The sequence below is a fragment of the Terrapene carolina genome, unplaced genomic scaffold, assembly GCF_002925995.2.
Source record: "Terrapene carolina triunguis isolate 2854851 unplaced genomic scaffold, T_m_triunguis-2.0 Scaffold427, whole genome shotgun sequence".
Lineage (NCBI taxonomy): Eukaryota > Metazoa > Chordata > Testudines > Emydidae > Terrapene > Terrapene triunguis.
In genome coordinates, this window is record NW_020664778.1 from 206,266 (window position 1) to 218,992 (window position 12,727).

The 12,727-nt window shown below is 52.5% G+C and overlaps 1 protein-coding gene across 1 annotated transcript in view; it reads left to right on the plus strand.

Annotated features, from left to right (window-relative positions):
• Nucleotides 1-1,288: 1,288 nt before the first annotated feature.
• The window catches only part of FAM166C (family with sequence similarity 166 member C), a 59,619-nt gene continuing 48,180 nt past the window's right edge, over nucleotides 1,289-12,727 (plus strand). The window contains exon 1 of the mRNA XM_024194970.3: nucleotides 1,289-1,581. Within this exon, the coding sequence (XP_024050738.3) occupies nucleotides 1,289-1,581 (293 nt within the window). The remainder of the gene's footprint in view (nucleotides 1,582-12,727) is intronic.

Consider the following 12,727-nt stretch of genomic DNA (forward strand, 5'->3'; position numbering starts at 1 on the left):
AATCTCAGAGCCGGGTCAGCTGACGGGGGTTGCAGAGCTCAGGCTGGGGGCTAAGAGTAGCAGTGTAGATGTTTGGGTTGGCTGGTGCCTGGGCTCTGAGACCTTCCCCCCTCTGGACTTGAATGTCTACACTGCAGTTTTATAGCCCAGCAGCCCTGTGAGCCCGAGTCAGCTGCCCCACTCTTTTTCATCTCTCCTCAGACAGAAGCGGTTCTGTACCCCTCGTCAATTGTGTTGCCCTTCACTGTACTTTTCCCAGTTCTACTATCTCTCTTTTGAGATGGGGCGACCAGATTTGCACGCAGTATTCAGGATGAGGGCGTGCCGTGGATTTATATAGCGACGTTATGCTATTTTCTGTTGTATTATCCATCCCTTTCCTAATGGTTCTGAACATCCTGTTCGCTTTTTTGACTGCCGCTGCGCATTGAGTGGATGTTTGCAGAGAACTATCCACAATGACTCCAAGATCTCTTTCTTGAGTGGGAACAACTAATTTAGACCCCATCAGTTTGTATGTATGGTTGGGATTATACTTTCCAGTTTGCATTGCCTGGCATTTATCAACATTGAATTTCATCTGCCAGTTTTGTTGCTCCATCACCAGGTTTTGTGGGGTCCCTTTGTAGCTCTTCGCAGTCTGATTTGGACGTAACTATCTTGAGCAATTCTGTATCATCTGCAAACTTTGCCACCTCACTGTTTACCCCTTTCCCCAGATCATTGATGAATATGTTGAACAACACTGGTCCCAGTACAGATCCTTGGGGGACCACACTGTGGAAACTGACCATTTAGCCCTACCTTTTGTTTCCTCTCTTTTCTGCCTACTTCGCTTAAGAGTCTTTTACAAGGGCCCTTGTCAAAGGCTTTCTGGAAGTTCAAGTACGCTGCATCCACTGGATCACCTGTCTGCCTTCACGTGATGTAATGGACTGGGACTCTTTCATTTGGCTGTTTCTCTTCAATTCCTACTAGTACTTTATCAGCTTCAAGCCTCTCCGCTTTACTAGGCTATAGAGTATCCCCTTTAATAAAGCCTCTCTGAAGGGAGGGTCCCTGAGCACTTATTGGATGCGCGAACAATCCACTTTCACCCACTTCCTAATCGAGAGGCACTGGGCTGCTTCCTGAATCCTCTGAGCACACTGCTAGAATTCAATAAACGCAACAACAACCAGCAGGGCCATCTCTGCTGGGCCCTGACATCGATCCAGCCCTGTCTCTGGGTGCTCCTGCCTAACCTGACAAAGATATCATCCCACCGGCATCTCTGCGGCGCAATCAAATGCCCCAGCTTCTCTTCACTCGATCCGTCTGCTGCTTCCACTTCTGGGCAGACATCACCCCTCACCCCAGTGAGCCAGTGTCCACTCATGGGGAAATGAACCACGCAGGAGATGTTTCCTTCAGGGTGGAGTTCCGCATCCTGCCAGCTGCGGACGAGATGCCGTGGGCACGGCGCGTTGGCAGTGGCAGGGCATCAACAGGCCTGTTTCATTGCAGAAGAGAAGTCCGGAACCATTACGCGGCCGAGGCTGGAGCCCAGTCGAGCTTCTTTCGAGTGTGGCCGAAGAAGACGTACTTACCAGAGACAGCCCGAGCCGGGACGCGCGACAGTTTTGTATGAGGCTGGAGAGCATTTCATTTTCCAGGGGGTGATTTTGCTAACAGAAATATCCCCTGGCTGTTCTTTAACATGCTCTCAGCGCTTGGCTGCGCTGCTTTTCAACGGGAGCTTGGTCACTGACTTCCGCACCAGCAGGCCAATCCCGCTCTTCACTTTGATTAATAATTGAAGTCTCCTTTAAGGCCAGTTAACAACCCAGGACCCCTAGAATAAATATGGCCCAGGCAACAGCCGGGCACGTTCTCACCTTATACTATCCTGTCCTTCCTGTCCAGAGGCGAGAGGGGAGGGCAGTTTCCCTTCCAAAGAAAGAAAGCAGCTGGGATGCTGGTTTCTAGGATGTGGACACGTTACCAGGACGTGTTTTGGGTCTGTCTAGTCACGTCAGATTTGAGAGACTTGATGGCCCAAGGGTCTGTCGTGGGCCTGCAGGCAGCCAGCACATCCCCCCCGGGGGGTTTGTGATGGAGAGATGTTACCAGCTGAGGGCAGCCTGAAAAGAGTGGGTAGGGTGCTCGGTGGGGACTTGGAAGAGGGGGGTGCGATCCTTTGTCCACCACAAATTTCCTGTGTGACTTTTCCTGTGTGCCACTTAGCCACTCTGTGCCTACGAACACCTCACAGGGGTGTTCGGTGGATAAATACCGTAAGGATTGTGACGGGTGCAACTACTGTGGTAATGGGAGCCAGAGAAGAACCTTAGCCAGACTGTCTGCCTTCTCGGCTGGGATCCGTTCTGTGGATCCTGCATGCCAAGTTCTACTCCAGTTATATACCTGACCTTGCATGCTCCCTTCCTGCGTCTGTCCATCACCTTGCACGCTGATGGATACATAGTTAAAGTATCACAACAATCTGTAGCTCTCCGAGTGCTTTACAAAGGAGATCACTCTCTTTATTCCCATTTTACAGAGGGGGAAACTGAGGCACAGAGAGGGCAAGTGACTTGCCCAAGGCCACCCAGCAGCAGAGCTAGGAATATAATCGAGGTCTCCTGAGCCCCAGTCCTGTGCTTTGTCCACAACCGATTATTCCCTGGTGAGCCACCTGCAGAGGGTCTCCTTCCCATTCAGATACCCCCTGGCCCATACACAACGGTGGGAAGACAGCCACCTCTGTGTCACTCAAACCCCGAGAGGGCTCTGGAACCCGTGCCGGGGGAAGAAGTGGTGCAGAGGGAGGCACCTTGTCTTCCCCCGGACACATCAAACTCTGCAGGGAGTCTGCCCGAAAGGTCGTGGATTCTACGGCAGCGTGACTCCAATGGAACTGTGCTGCCCACAGCGAAAGGCTGGATGGGCATAGATCTCAGGGGAGAGCTATGGAGATCTGGAGAGGGAGAGACAACCCTCGCTCCCAGGAGAGTCCGCCAGGGGACTCCGATGGAATTGTGGTGGGGCAAACGCCTATCAGGGCGGCAGGACAGCAATACTGATCGACATCGTCAGCAATGAAGAGACTTTTGCCGCTTCCATACCGATGGGCTTCGGCCATCCTTGTTGTCTGTCTCCCCACTGTGGTGTCCCATGACTGCGATTGTTTTGCAGTTTCCTCGCCTGCCATGGCTGCAGCATGGCACCTGGAAATCGAACGCGGCTTCTTCCTTGCACTCCGTAAAGTCAATGGAGAACCCCCATTAACTTAACTGAAAGCAGGACTGGGCTGGAATACTTTTATTCGGAGAATAACAATTCTTCAGGCGTCTCTAATACATTTATTGGAAGAGCTTAAAGCACTTTACAAATGTTGCATAAGCCTCACGACTCTTCTGTGGGGACCAGCCACATTAATACAGCGTTACAAGTTGGTAAACTGAGGCACGTGTTGGTGACTGTGCTCTGCTGAAATGCTGGAGGCATGAGTCTAAACAGCTGCTAAGCGAGTGCACAAACCAATGAGCAGGAACAAGCAGAAGGAACTCCAGGGGCACCATTTATTCCCCATATCATTCAGTTTCACAGGGCATCTCTCTGCCTCATTGACTCTCCATCTCTTTTCTGATCTCAGCTGCAAGATTCTCTTCCCTCACTTGCCTCATTTAACTCTACACAGTTTGGAGGATGCATCTGCCATGAATAAGGCTCTAGCTGCATTACGCTGCAATCTACAATTACGTGCACCAAAGTGGGTGGCTCTCTCCAGTTCCGAAAATGCCACGGGGGCGGTTTCCATGGCATGCACACAAGTTTGAGCGAATGATGGGTTGGCTAATTACGGTTCATACGCAGTGCCAATCAATCAAAAAAAGCTGACGCTCTTCTTCTGTCTGCCTCCCAGCTGGGAATCCCCTTTACAACACGGAGTCCTGTTCGGCTGCAAACCTGCAGGCCCTGCGGAGAACCAAAGTCTCACGAGAATGAGCTCTGCTCCTTTAAATACTAATCAGCCAAACATGAGCTCCCAGGGGGACTCTGATTCCAAAAGAGCTAATGCAATCCTGGGATGCATAAACAGGGGAATCGCAAGCAGAAGCAGAGAAGTTATTTGACCTCTGTATTTGCCCCTGGTGTGATCGTTGTGGGAATCCTGGGTCCAGAGCTGGTGCCCACAATTCAAGAAGGATGTTGATACATTGGAGAGGGGTCAGAGAAGAGCCGTGAGAATGATTAAAGGATTAGAAACCTGCCTTATGGTGGTAGACTCAAGGAGCTCAATCTATTTAGCTTAACCAAATGAAGGTTAAAGGGTGAGTTGATCGCAGTCTATAAGTGTCTACAGGGGAACAAATAATTAATAATTGGCTCTTCCACCTAGCAGAGAAAAAAAGGTCTACCAGGATTCAATGGCTGGAAGTTGCAGCTAGACAAATTCAGACTGGAAATAAGGTGTACATTTCTAACGGGGAGGGTAATTAACCATTGGAACAATTTATCAAGGGCTGTGGTGGATTATCCATCACTAACGATGTTTAAATCAAGACGGGCTGTTTTTCTAAAAGCTCTGCTCTAGGAATTGCTGTGGGGCAGGTCGCTGGCCTGTGCTATACAGGAGGTCAGACTAGATGATCACAACGGTGCCTTCTGGCCTTGGGATCCATGAATCTATGATATAATAGCTGCAGTATTTGGGCTTGCTCCTGCAGGCCAGCACCAGCCCTCCCATTGACTTGAACAGGAGCACAATGGGAGCCCATGACACCAAATTAAGAAAGGACCCTGTGACACCCTGGCACCCCACTATTCACCACTGTCATGGAATTAGGATACGTTTTGTACAAAGTCTGCCTTGTGAGGTGTCATTCTAAAAATCTTGATCTGCTAGACATTAATATCTCGTGTGCTCTCGTCGTATGGGAAGTTATGAAGTTTGGCTATCTAGGTGTTACTGAAACATGCCGTGAGGTTGAAAACACCCACAAGCAGCCTTTCAGGTACAACAGTAAAAAGGCCAAACAATGTTAATGTCTCATTGAGGAAATGCACACGAGCACAAGGGTTACCCAGGAACTGTGTACAATAGAAACCTCGCAGAGCTAGCCCTACACAATGGGAACTGTTTGACCCAGGTCACAGCAAAAGAGCTTTCCAGCAAGTGGGAAGAAGATATAAAAGGGGGAAAATGACATCTAGGGGGTACCTCACTCTCCCTGCAACAACACACCTGGAAACACCTGAGGAATAAAGCCTGAACGGGGGGAAAAGATGATCATAGATCATAGAATAGATAGTCCCAGGCTAAGGGATTTCTAGCCTCCGTATGAAACCCTGGGAAACCCACGCTGAAAAGCCAAGGGAGCTTGTGCCTTAAGAATCTGCCAGCCTGTTTATCACTCAGGATGAGAAGTATGTTAAGCTCAGTTTGTGGTTTTGTTTATTTACGAGGTGATCTGCTTTGATCTGTTTGCTAGCACTTAGAATCTATTCTTTTGTAGTTAATAAACTTAATTTATGTTTTAATCTAAACCAGGGACCTTTGACTGGAGTGCTTGGGGGAAATCTCTGCTTGGTTACCACAAGTGTGCATTGTCCTCCTCACATTGAGGGAGAGGCGGACCAGGTATTAAACCCATAGACTGGCCAGATTTGACCAGGGCAGGTACTGCTCTGAGGTCCTAGACTGGGAGGCTGGTGGTTAGAGAGCCTGTGTGTAAGTGCAGCTGGGTGTGTCCCTACCTGTGCGAATGCTGGTGAACGTGCAGGCTGGAGGGCTTTGCAGCTTGTCACAGCAGCACAGTGCGAGAGGAAGCCCAGGCTGGTGGGCTCCCTCTCGCCACTGCAGTTCCAGGTGGCACCCCCGGGGGAACCCGTCACAGACCCCAACCGTCCATTTTAGGGCTTCCAAAAATGCTTGAGAGGGCAACCTCCGAAGGCTCAGGATTTGGGTTTGTGTTGGATCAGTGCCCCAGAGTTGGGATGTTTCTCTGAACTATCCCAGCTGCTCAAATCTGCGACAATGGGCTGCAGATCTCCCCAAATCAGGCTCCTTTCAAAGATCCCCAGCTCCCCTCTTTCTGGCGCCAGCCGGGAATACCAAGGCAGGTGCCTCTTTTTGTGGGATTCCATCACGTCCCATCCCAGCTAGAACCCCGAGCTCACGGAGACGGGAGACAATTCAATAGCAACCCGAAAGGTTCGTTTAGAGTGCCGTTCGAAAGATGGCTGCGATTGTAACCAACCCGATTCACCCACAGAAGGGACAGGCCAGCTGGGTGGCCAGCCTGCCCGTGTGCTCTGGCAACTCCTGGTTCTGGGAATGGCTCCTTGAGGGGGTCACTGCGGGAACAACACAAAGCAGGCCTGGGGCTACTCAAGTGGTGCCAGGTCCGAAACTGCCTCAGGCCCGAAACTGCCTCAGGCCAACCCCAGGACTGGGGTGGAATAAAAGCTCCCCCTCCTCTGCACCGCGCTCTCCACCTCCGGCTCTGTGGCCTGCCTGCCGTTTAGCAGCATCAGGGTAGCGTGGGAATTGTGCGGCTTTCTCCTGGTGTATAAAATATTTTCTTCAAGCTGTTTCAGGGGTGGGGTGCTAACTGCTTTTCACTTGCAAAATCATATCAGTCTGGTAAAACGTGTGTGAAATGCCTGAATTTCAGGCTGCATTAAGTGAAAAAGCTTCTAACAGCAAGCCGAGCTGGACAAAGCATTCCTTTGTCTCCACCTTACATTTGTCTGTGGGCTGATATGAATTCCTATAGAGTTGTATCCTGCCAGGGAGCCGCAGGCATCTCTGTGCAGCAGATTGGAACTCGCGGGTTCTATTTTCTCACCGGCCCCTTTGTTAAATCTGCATTTGACTGAGAATGAAAATGCGCAGTGATAAGAGCACAGCTTGATCAATGAGGTTTTACATGGGTGGCCACTGAGCCTTGAAGAGTCATTCTGCTCCACGAAGTGGCTCCGCGAGATATCATTGCGGGGGGTGGGGGGTGGCGTTTTGACACCCCGGGCAATCTGCTCTGTTTACACCCCGAGTAATGCAGTCCAATCCTTAGGCTATGTCCACGCCGCACACCAGTGGCAGCGGCACGTAGGGAACGTGTACACGGCCCAGGGAGAGGCAAGCTGCGTCCACTCTGCGGCATGTAGCTACACGTGGCCATGAAAGGCTCCGGCAAGGGGGAAGCAGCGAGGAAAACCACTGCAGTAGGGAAGGACATAAATAGCAGCATCGATGGGGGAGGCACTGCTGGGGCATGTAGAGAGGTGTGGAGGGTATATACCAGGGGTGGGCAAACTTTTTGGCCCAAGGGCCACATCTGGGTATGGAAATTGCATGGTGAGCCATGAATGCTCATGAAATTGGGGGTTGGGGTGCAGGGGGGTGAGGACTCCGGCTCTGGCTGCAGGCTCTGGGGTGGGGCTGAGGATGAGGGGTTGGGGGTGCAGGAGGGTGCTCTGGGCTGGGACCGAGGGGTTCGGAGGGCAGGAAGGGGATCAAGGCTGGGGCAGGGGTTTGGGGCACTGGAGGGGGTCAGGGGTGCAGGCTCTGGGGGTGCTTACCTCAAGCAGCTCCCAGAAGCAGCGGCATGTTCCCCCTCCGGCTCCTATGCAGAGGCGCGGCCGGGAGCTCTGCGTGTTGCCCCGTCCGCAGGCGCCACCCCTGCAGCTCCCATTGGCCGTGGTTCCTGGCCAATGGGAGCTGCGGGGACAGTGTGCAGAGCTCCCTGTCTGCCACTATGCATAGGAGCCGAAGGGGGGACATGCCGGCTGCTTCCAGGAGCCGCATGGAGTGGGGCAAGCCCCTGACCCCGCTCCCCGACAGGAGCTCGAGGGCCAGATTCAAATGCCTGGAGGGCCAGATGCGGCCCCCAGGCCGTAGTTTGCCCACCCCTGGTATATACCCTAGGGTTCAGGCATGTCTTTATTCTACTCGCCTAAGCAGTGTCTCTCTGTCTACACTGCTACTTATACCGTGCTAGGGGCCTGTGCAGCACACGTACTCTGCGCGCCTCTGTACAGAGCATGCAGTGTAGCCGTGCCCTTGGAAGTGCTGAACCCCAAGGCCCTGATTCAGGAAAGCACTTACACGTGTGCTTCCATCAATGGGATTTACGCACCTGCTTCAAGTTAACCGTATGTGTAGTGCCTTCCTCAGTCAGGGCCCATGTGTTGCAGATGAAGCTGATGGGAACTGTAGGTGCTCAGCGGCTCTGAAAAATCAGGGCCATACTTCGAAAGGTAGATACCTGCCAGCCATGCAAACTCCACCAGCCTCTGAAGCGTGTCCAGGTTAGGATTTATAGATGTCAGTACACTTTGGTGTTGTGTTCACCGCACACACAGAGCAGACAGATAAAAACATCAAATACTCTTGCTAGAAAGTTGGGCCGGGTCCCTGCTATTGACCCCAGGTCTGCCGGGTCCCTAAACAGCTTTGCTAGCCTCCAAGCCCCAACGGTGCGTAGAACCATGGCCCCTGACCAACAGCTGCTCAAGGCCTGCAGCGCCCAACAGTTACATCCGAGGCCCCTGATTGACTGGACACACAGGATTTTCATTGGATACCTGGACTATGTAAAGATCCCAGAAGGAAGAGGAAGCTGTTTGAGCAGCAGGCCATTGCCCACTGCTTGCTGCTCGACCGCCTTTGCGTGACCTCACCTCGGCACCCTACTGCCTCACCTGACCCTATTGCACTTGACACTGCCCTGCTGCCAAAACCAGAGAGAGACAAAACAGGCTGCTCCCCAAGGCAGCAAGGCACAACTTGTTCTAGACCGGGTCTTTCCAGACTAACTCTGGATGCACGCTTTCCTACTGAGCCCCCTGTCCTGCAAGAGGGCCCAGGAAACCCTGCACAATTAAAGTGACAGCCTACAATTCCAACAGGTTTCCAATGCACCACATTTAGCACATGCTAAATTGGTCAAGTTAAAGCCTTGGCTCTCTGCAGTCTTTAATTTGACTGACTGATCTAGATCAGCAGTTCTCAAACTGTGGGTCAGGACCCCAAAGTAGGTCGTGACCCCGTTTTAATGGGGTCACCCGAACCAGCTCAGCCTTGCTGGGGCCCGGGGTCAAAGCCCAAGCCCCACCTCCTGGTGCCAAAGCCAAAGCCCAAGGACTTCAGCCCTCGGTGGAGGGGCTCAGGTTCCAGGCCCCCTGCCTGGGGCTGAAGCCCTTGGGCTTCTGCTTTGGTCCCCCTCGCCTGGGGTGGTGGGACTCAGACTTTGGCCCTCCTAACCTAGGCGGCAGGGCTCAGGCGGGCTCAGGTTTTGGTCCCCCCTCCTGGGGTTGTGTAGTAATTTTTGTTGTCAGAAGGGGGTCGCGGTGCAATGAAGTTTGAGAACCCCTGGTCTAGATAATACTTAGTCCTGCCATGGGTGCAGGGGACTGGATTAGATGCCCTCTCGAGTTCCCTTCCAGTCGTGTGACTTAGCCTGACACGGTGCCTCTTCCCCTCTAGACTTTTCAGATGTGTTGGCTACCACGTTGTAACAATGCACCTTTTATCCTAGCCTAAGACAGGCCTGAGAGCCAGGCTACGTTTGTTTTCCTTCTAGCGATAATAAAGGTGAAGTAGCTCTTCATATACATCTATCTGATCCCATTGTCTGCAAACTCTGCCCCCACGCACACCTGCGCAGCTCCACTGATTCAAATGAGCCTGCGTGGATGTGAGCGAGCGGAGAATCTGGCCCCACGACTGGAATTTTAACATCAGTTCTGTTCATGGGTGGCGGGTGAACAAGTCGTTGGGGGAGGCTAGCCCTCGGCCCCTCCTTCCTCTTCCACTGCCCCCTCCCCTGCTGGAGCCCAGAGCACCCCCCGCGGCTGCCGACCCTGCCATGCACCCCCAGCCTTGGGCAAGTGACTTGGCCCCAGCACCCCAAGCTCCAGAGGGGTAGGCGGGCGGCGCGGTCCCAGCGCTTCCAACCATAGCCGCCAACTGCATAGGTGCTCCGGGGCTGGAGCACCCACGGGGAAAAATTAGCTCGCCTCCTCCCCCCCTCCCAAGTGCACCACGTCCCCACTCCTCCCCCTCGCTCCCAGCGCTTCCCCCCTCCCCGCCCGCCGCCTAACAGCTGTTTGGCGGTGCTTAGGACTTTCCCAGAGGGAGGGGGAGGAGCGGGGACGCAGCGCGCTCAGGGGAGGAGGCGGAGAAGAGGCAGGGCAGGGGCGGGGACGCAGCGCGCTCATGGGAGGAGGCGGAGAAGAGGCAGGGCAGGGGCGGGGACTTGGGGGAAGGGGGTGGAATGGGGGTGGGAAGGGGGTGGGGACTTTGGGGAAGGGATGGAATGGGGGCAGGGCGAGGGCGGTGCAGCGGCGGGAAGAGGCGGGACAGGGGCGGGCGGGGTCAAGCACCGCCGGGCAGAGGGGAAGTCGGCGCCTATGCTTCCAACCACAGCCATGGGCCTCGCGAGCACCGGCCCCAGTCTGCCTACCCCAGTCCCAGCCTCTGGGCCATGGAAGAGCAGGAAGAAAACTGGAAGCAGGCAGGAGGGGGCCTAAGGGTGGAGCGTGGGCGGGGCCACGCCAGGCGGTGTGGGGAGGCACAGCCTCCCCCGACCTATAATGCCTGTTGCCCGTGGTTCTGTTGATGACGTTTGAATGGCAGTAGAATCCAGCTCCCTGGATTCATCGGGAACGACAATGGATCCACCTCGTGAAACAGCTGGGCTGGCTCTGCAGGAGGAAACAGAGTCAAAAGCAACCGCAGCTTATTCTGAAGTCAACATTTAGGACTCTGAATACACACAGGGAGCAGCTCTGTTAAGATCTTTTCAGAGGAGCAATGCACTCTCGGCCTAATAATGACCTGTCCTCTACGACTGAAAGCTAAGCAGTTCCCACCATTCTGTGGTATTATTATTTATTAAGAACATAAGACCAGCCAGACTGGGTCAGCCCATGGTCCATCTAGTCCAGCATCCTGTCTTCTGACAACGGCTAATGCCAGATGCTTCACAGGGAGTGAACAGAACAGGGCAATGATTGAGTGATCCATCCCCTGTCTTCAAGTCCCATCTTCTGGCAGTCAGAGGCTTAGGGACTCCCAGAGCATGAAGTTGCGACCCTGACCATCTTGGCTAATAACCATTGATGGACCTGTCCTCCATGAACTTAGCTCGTTCTTTTCTGAACCCAGTTATACTTTTGGCCTTCACAACACCCCCGGCACTGAGTTCCACAGGTTGACTATCACTGGTTGGTGAAATTGAAGTACAGAACTTCATAGCCAATTTGGGGCTTGTGCCCTGGTTCCTAACAGTCTGCCCTGAGGTTGATACCCATGCTCTTGAGGTGCTGCAGGCAACTTTATAGGGGAAATGGGCAGAAGAATCTGTGCCCACTAGGGCATATTCCCCTCCAGAGCCTGGAATGGAATCCAACATCCTGAGTCTCACCATTCCTCTGCTGGCAGCAAATATCAGTGAAACCCAACAGAAAGCATGTGGCTCACCCCTCTCTTGTGCTGGTCCCCATAGCAGGAGACAGCCTACGACTGCTGTCAATTACTCAGTTAGCTAACGTGGCTGAGGTCTGTGTGGTGGATCTAAAGGTTCCACTGCTGATGAACCACTTGGGAGTCAATATGATGCCACTTGATGGAATTTCTGTTTCTTCAAGTTTGCTTTTTTAAAAACCTACAAAATTACATACAAAAAAACTCTGTTAGAAGACCATTTTAAGGTTGCCAAGTCAAGCACTCCTGTGGGAAAAAACTGCAGGGGATTACATCATTATAGACTGTACCATGATGTGTACACACAAGGGGGGCAAATTAAATTGCACGGGAAACTTTAATTATGGTACTTCCTAAGTTTTAAGTGCTTGACTTGGCAACCTTAAGAATGTTCTTTTAACCTCACTTTTTGTGTGTAATTATGTATTTATGGTAGCAACCACTGTGTACTGCAGGGGTTGGCAACCTTCAGCACGCAGCCCATCAGGGTAATCTGCTGGCGGGCCGCGAGACCTTTTGTTTACGTTGACCATGATCAAGGGTACGGAACGGCTTCCATACAAGGAGAGACTAAAAAGATGAGGGCTGTTAAGCTTACAAAAGAGACAACTTAGGGGAGATATGATAGAGATCTATAAAATCATGCCTGGTGTGGAGAAAGTGAGTAGAGAAGCGTTATTTACCCTTTCCCATAAAAGAAAAACCAAGGGTCACCCAATGAAATTAATAGGCAGCCTGTTTAATACAAACAAGAGGGAGTAGTTTTTCACATAACACACAATTAATCTGGGGAACTCATTGCCATGGGATGTTGTGATGGCCAAAAGTATAACTGGGTTTAGAGAAGTTCATGGAGGATGGGTCCATCAACCGTTATTAGCCAAGCTGGTCAGGGATATAACTCCATGCTCAGGGTCATCCTACACCTCTGACTGCCAGAAGCCAGGAGGGGAACACAGAGATAGATCTCTCCAAAATTACCCTCTTCTGTATACTGCCCCTGAAGCTCTGGTACTGGCCGCTGTTGGAGATAGGATACTGGGCTAGACAGACTGTATAGCAGTTCTTATGTTATTAACCTTTCACAAAAAACGCTCTGTGGATGGGTATTGATCAATCACTTCCTCCTTGACTCCCACATGTCTTCCATGGCCCCGAACTCTCCTGTTGTGTGGGGCTCATGGTTCTGGGGGTGCTGGGGGGGCACTAGAGGGGCCAATGGCTGGAGGGGCCTCATGGGTCTGGGGGTGC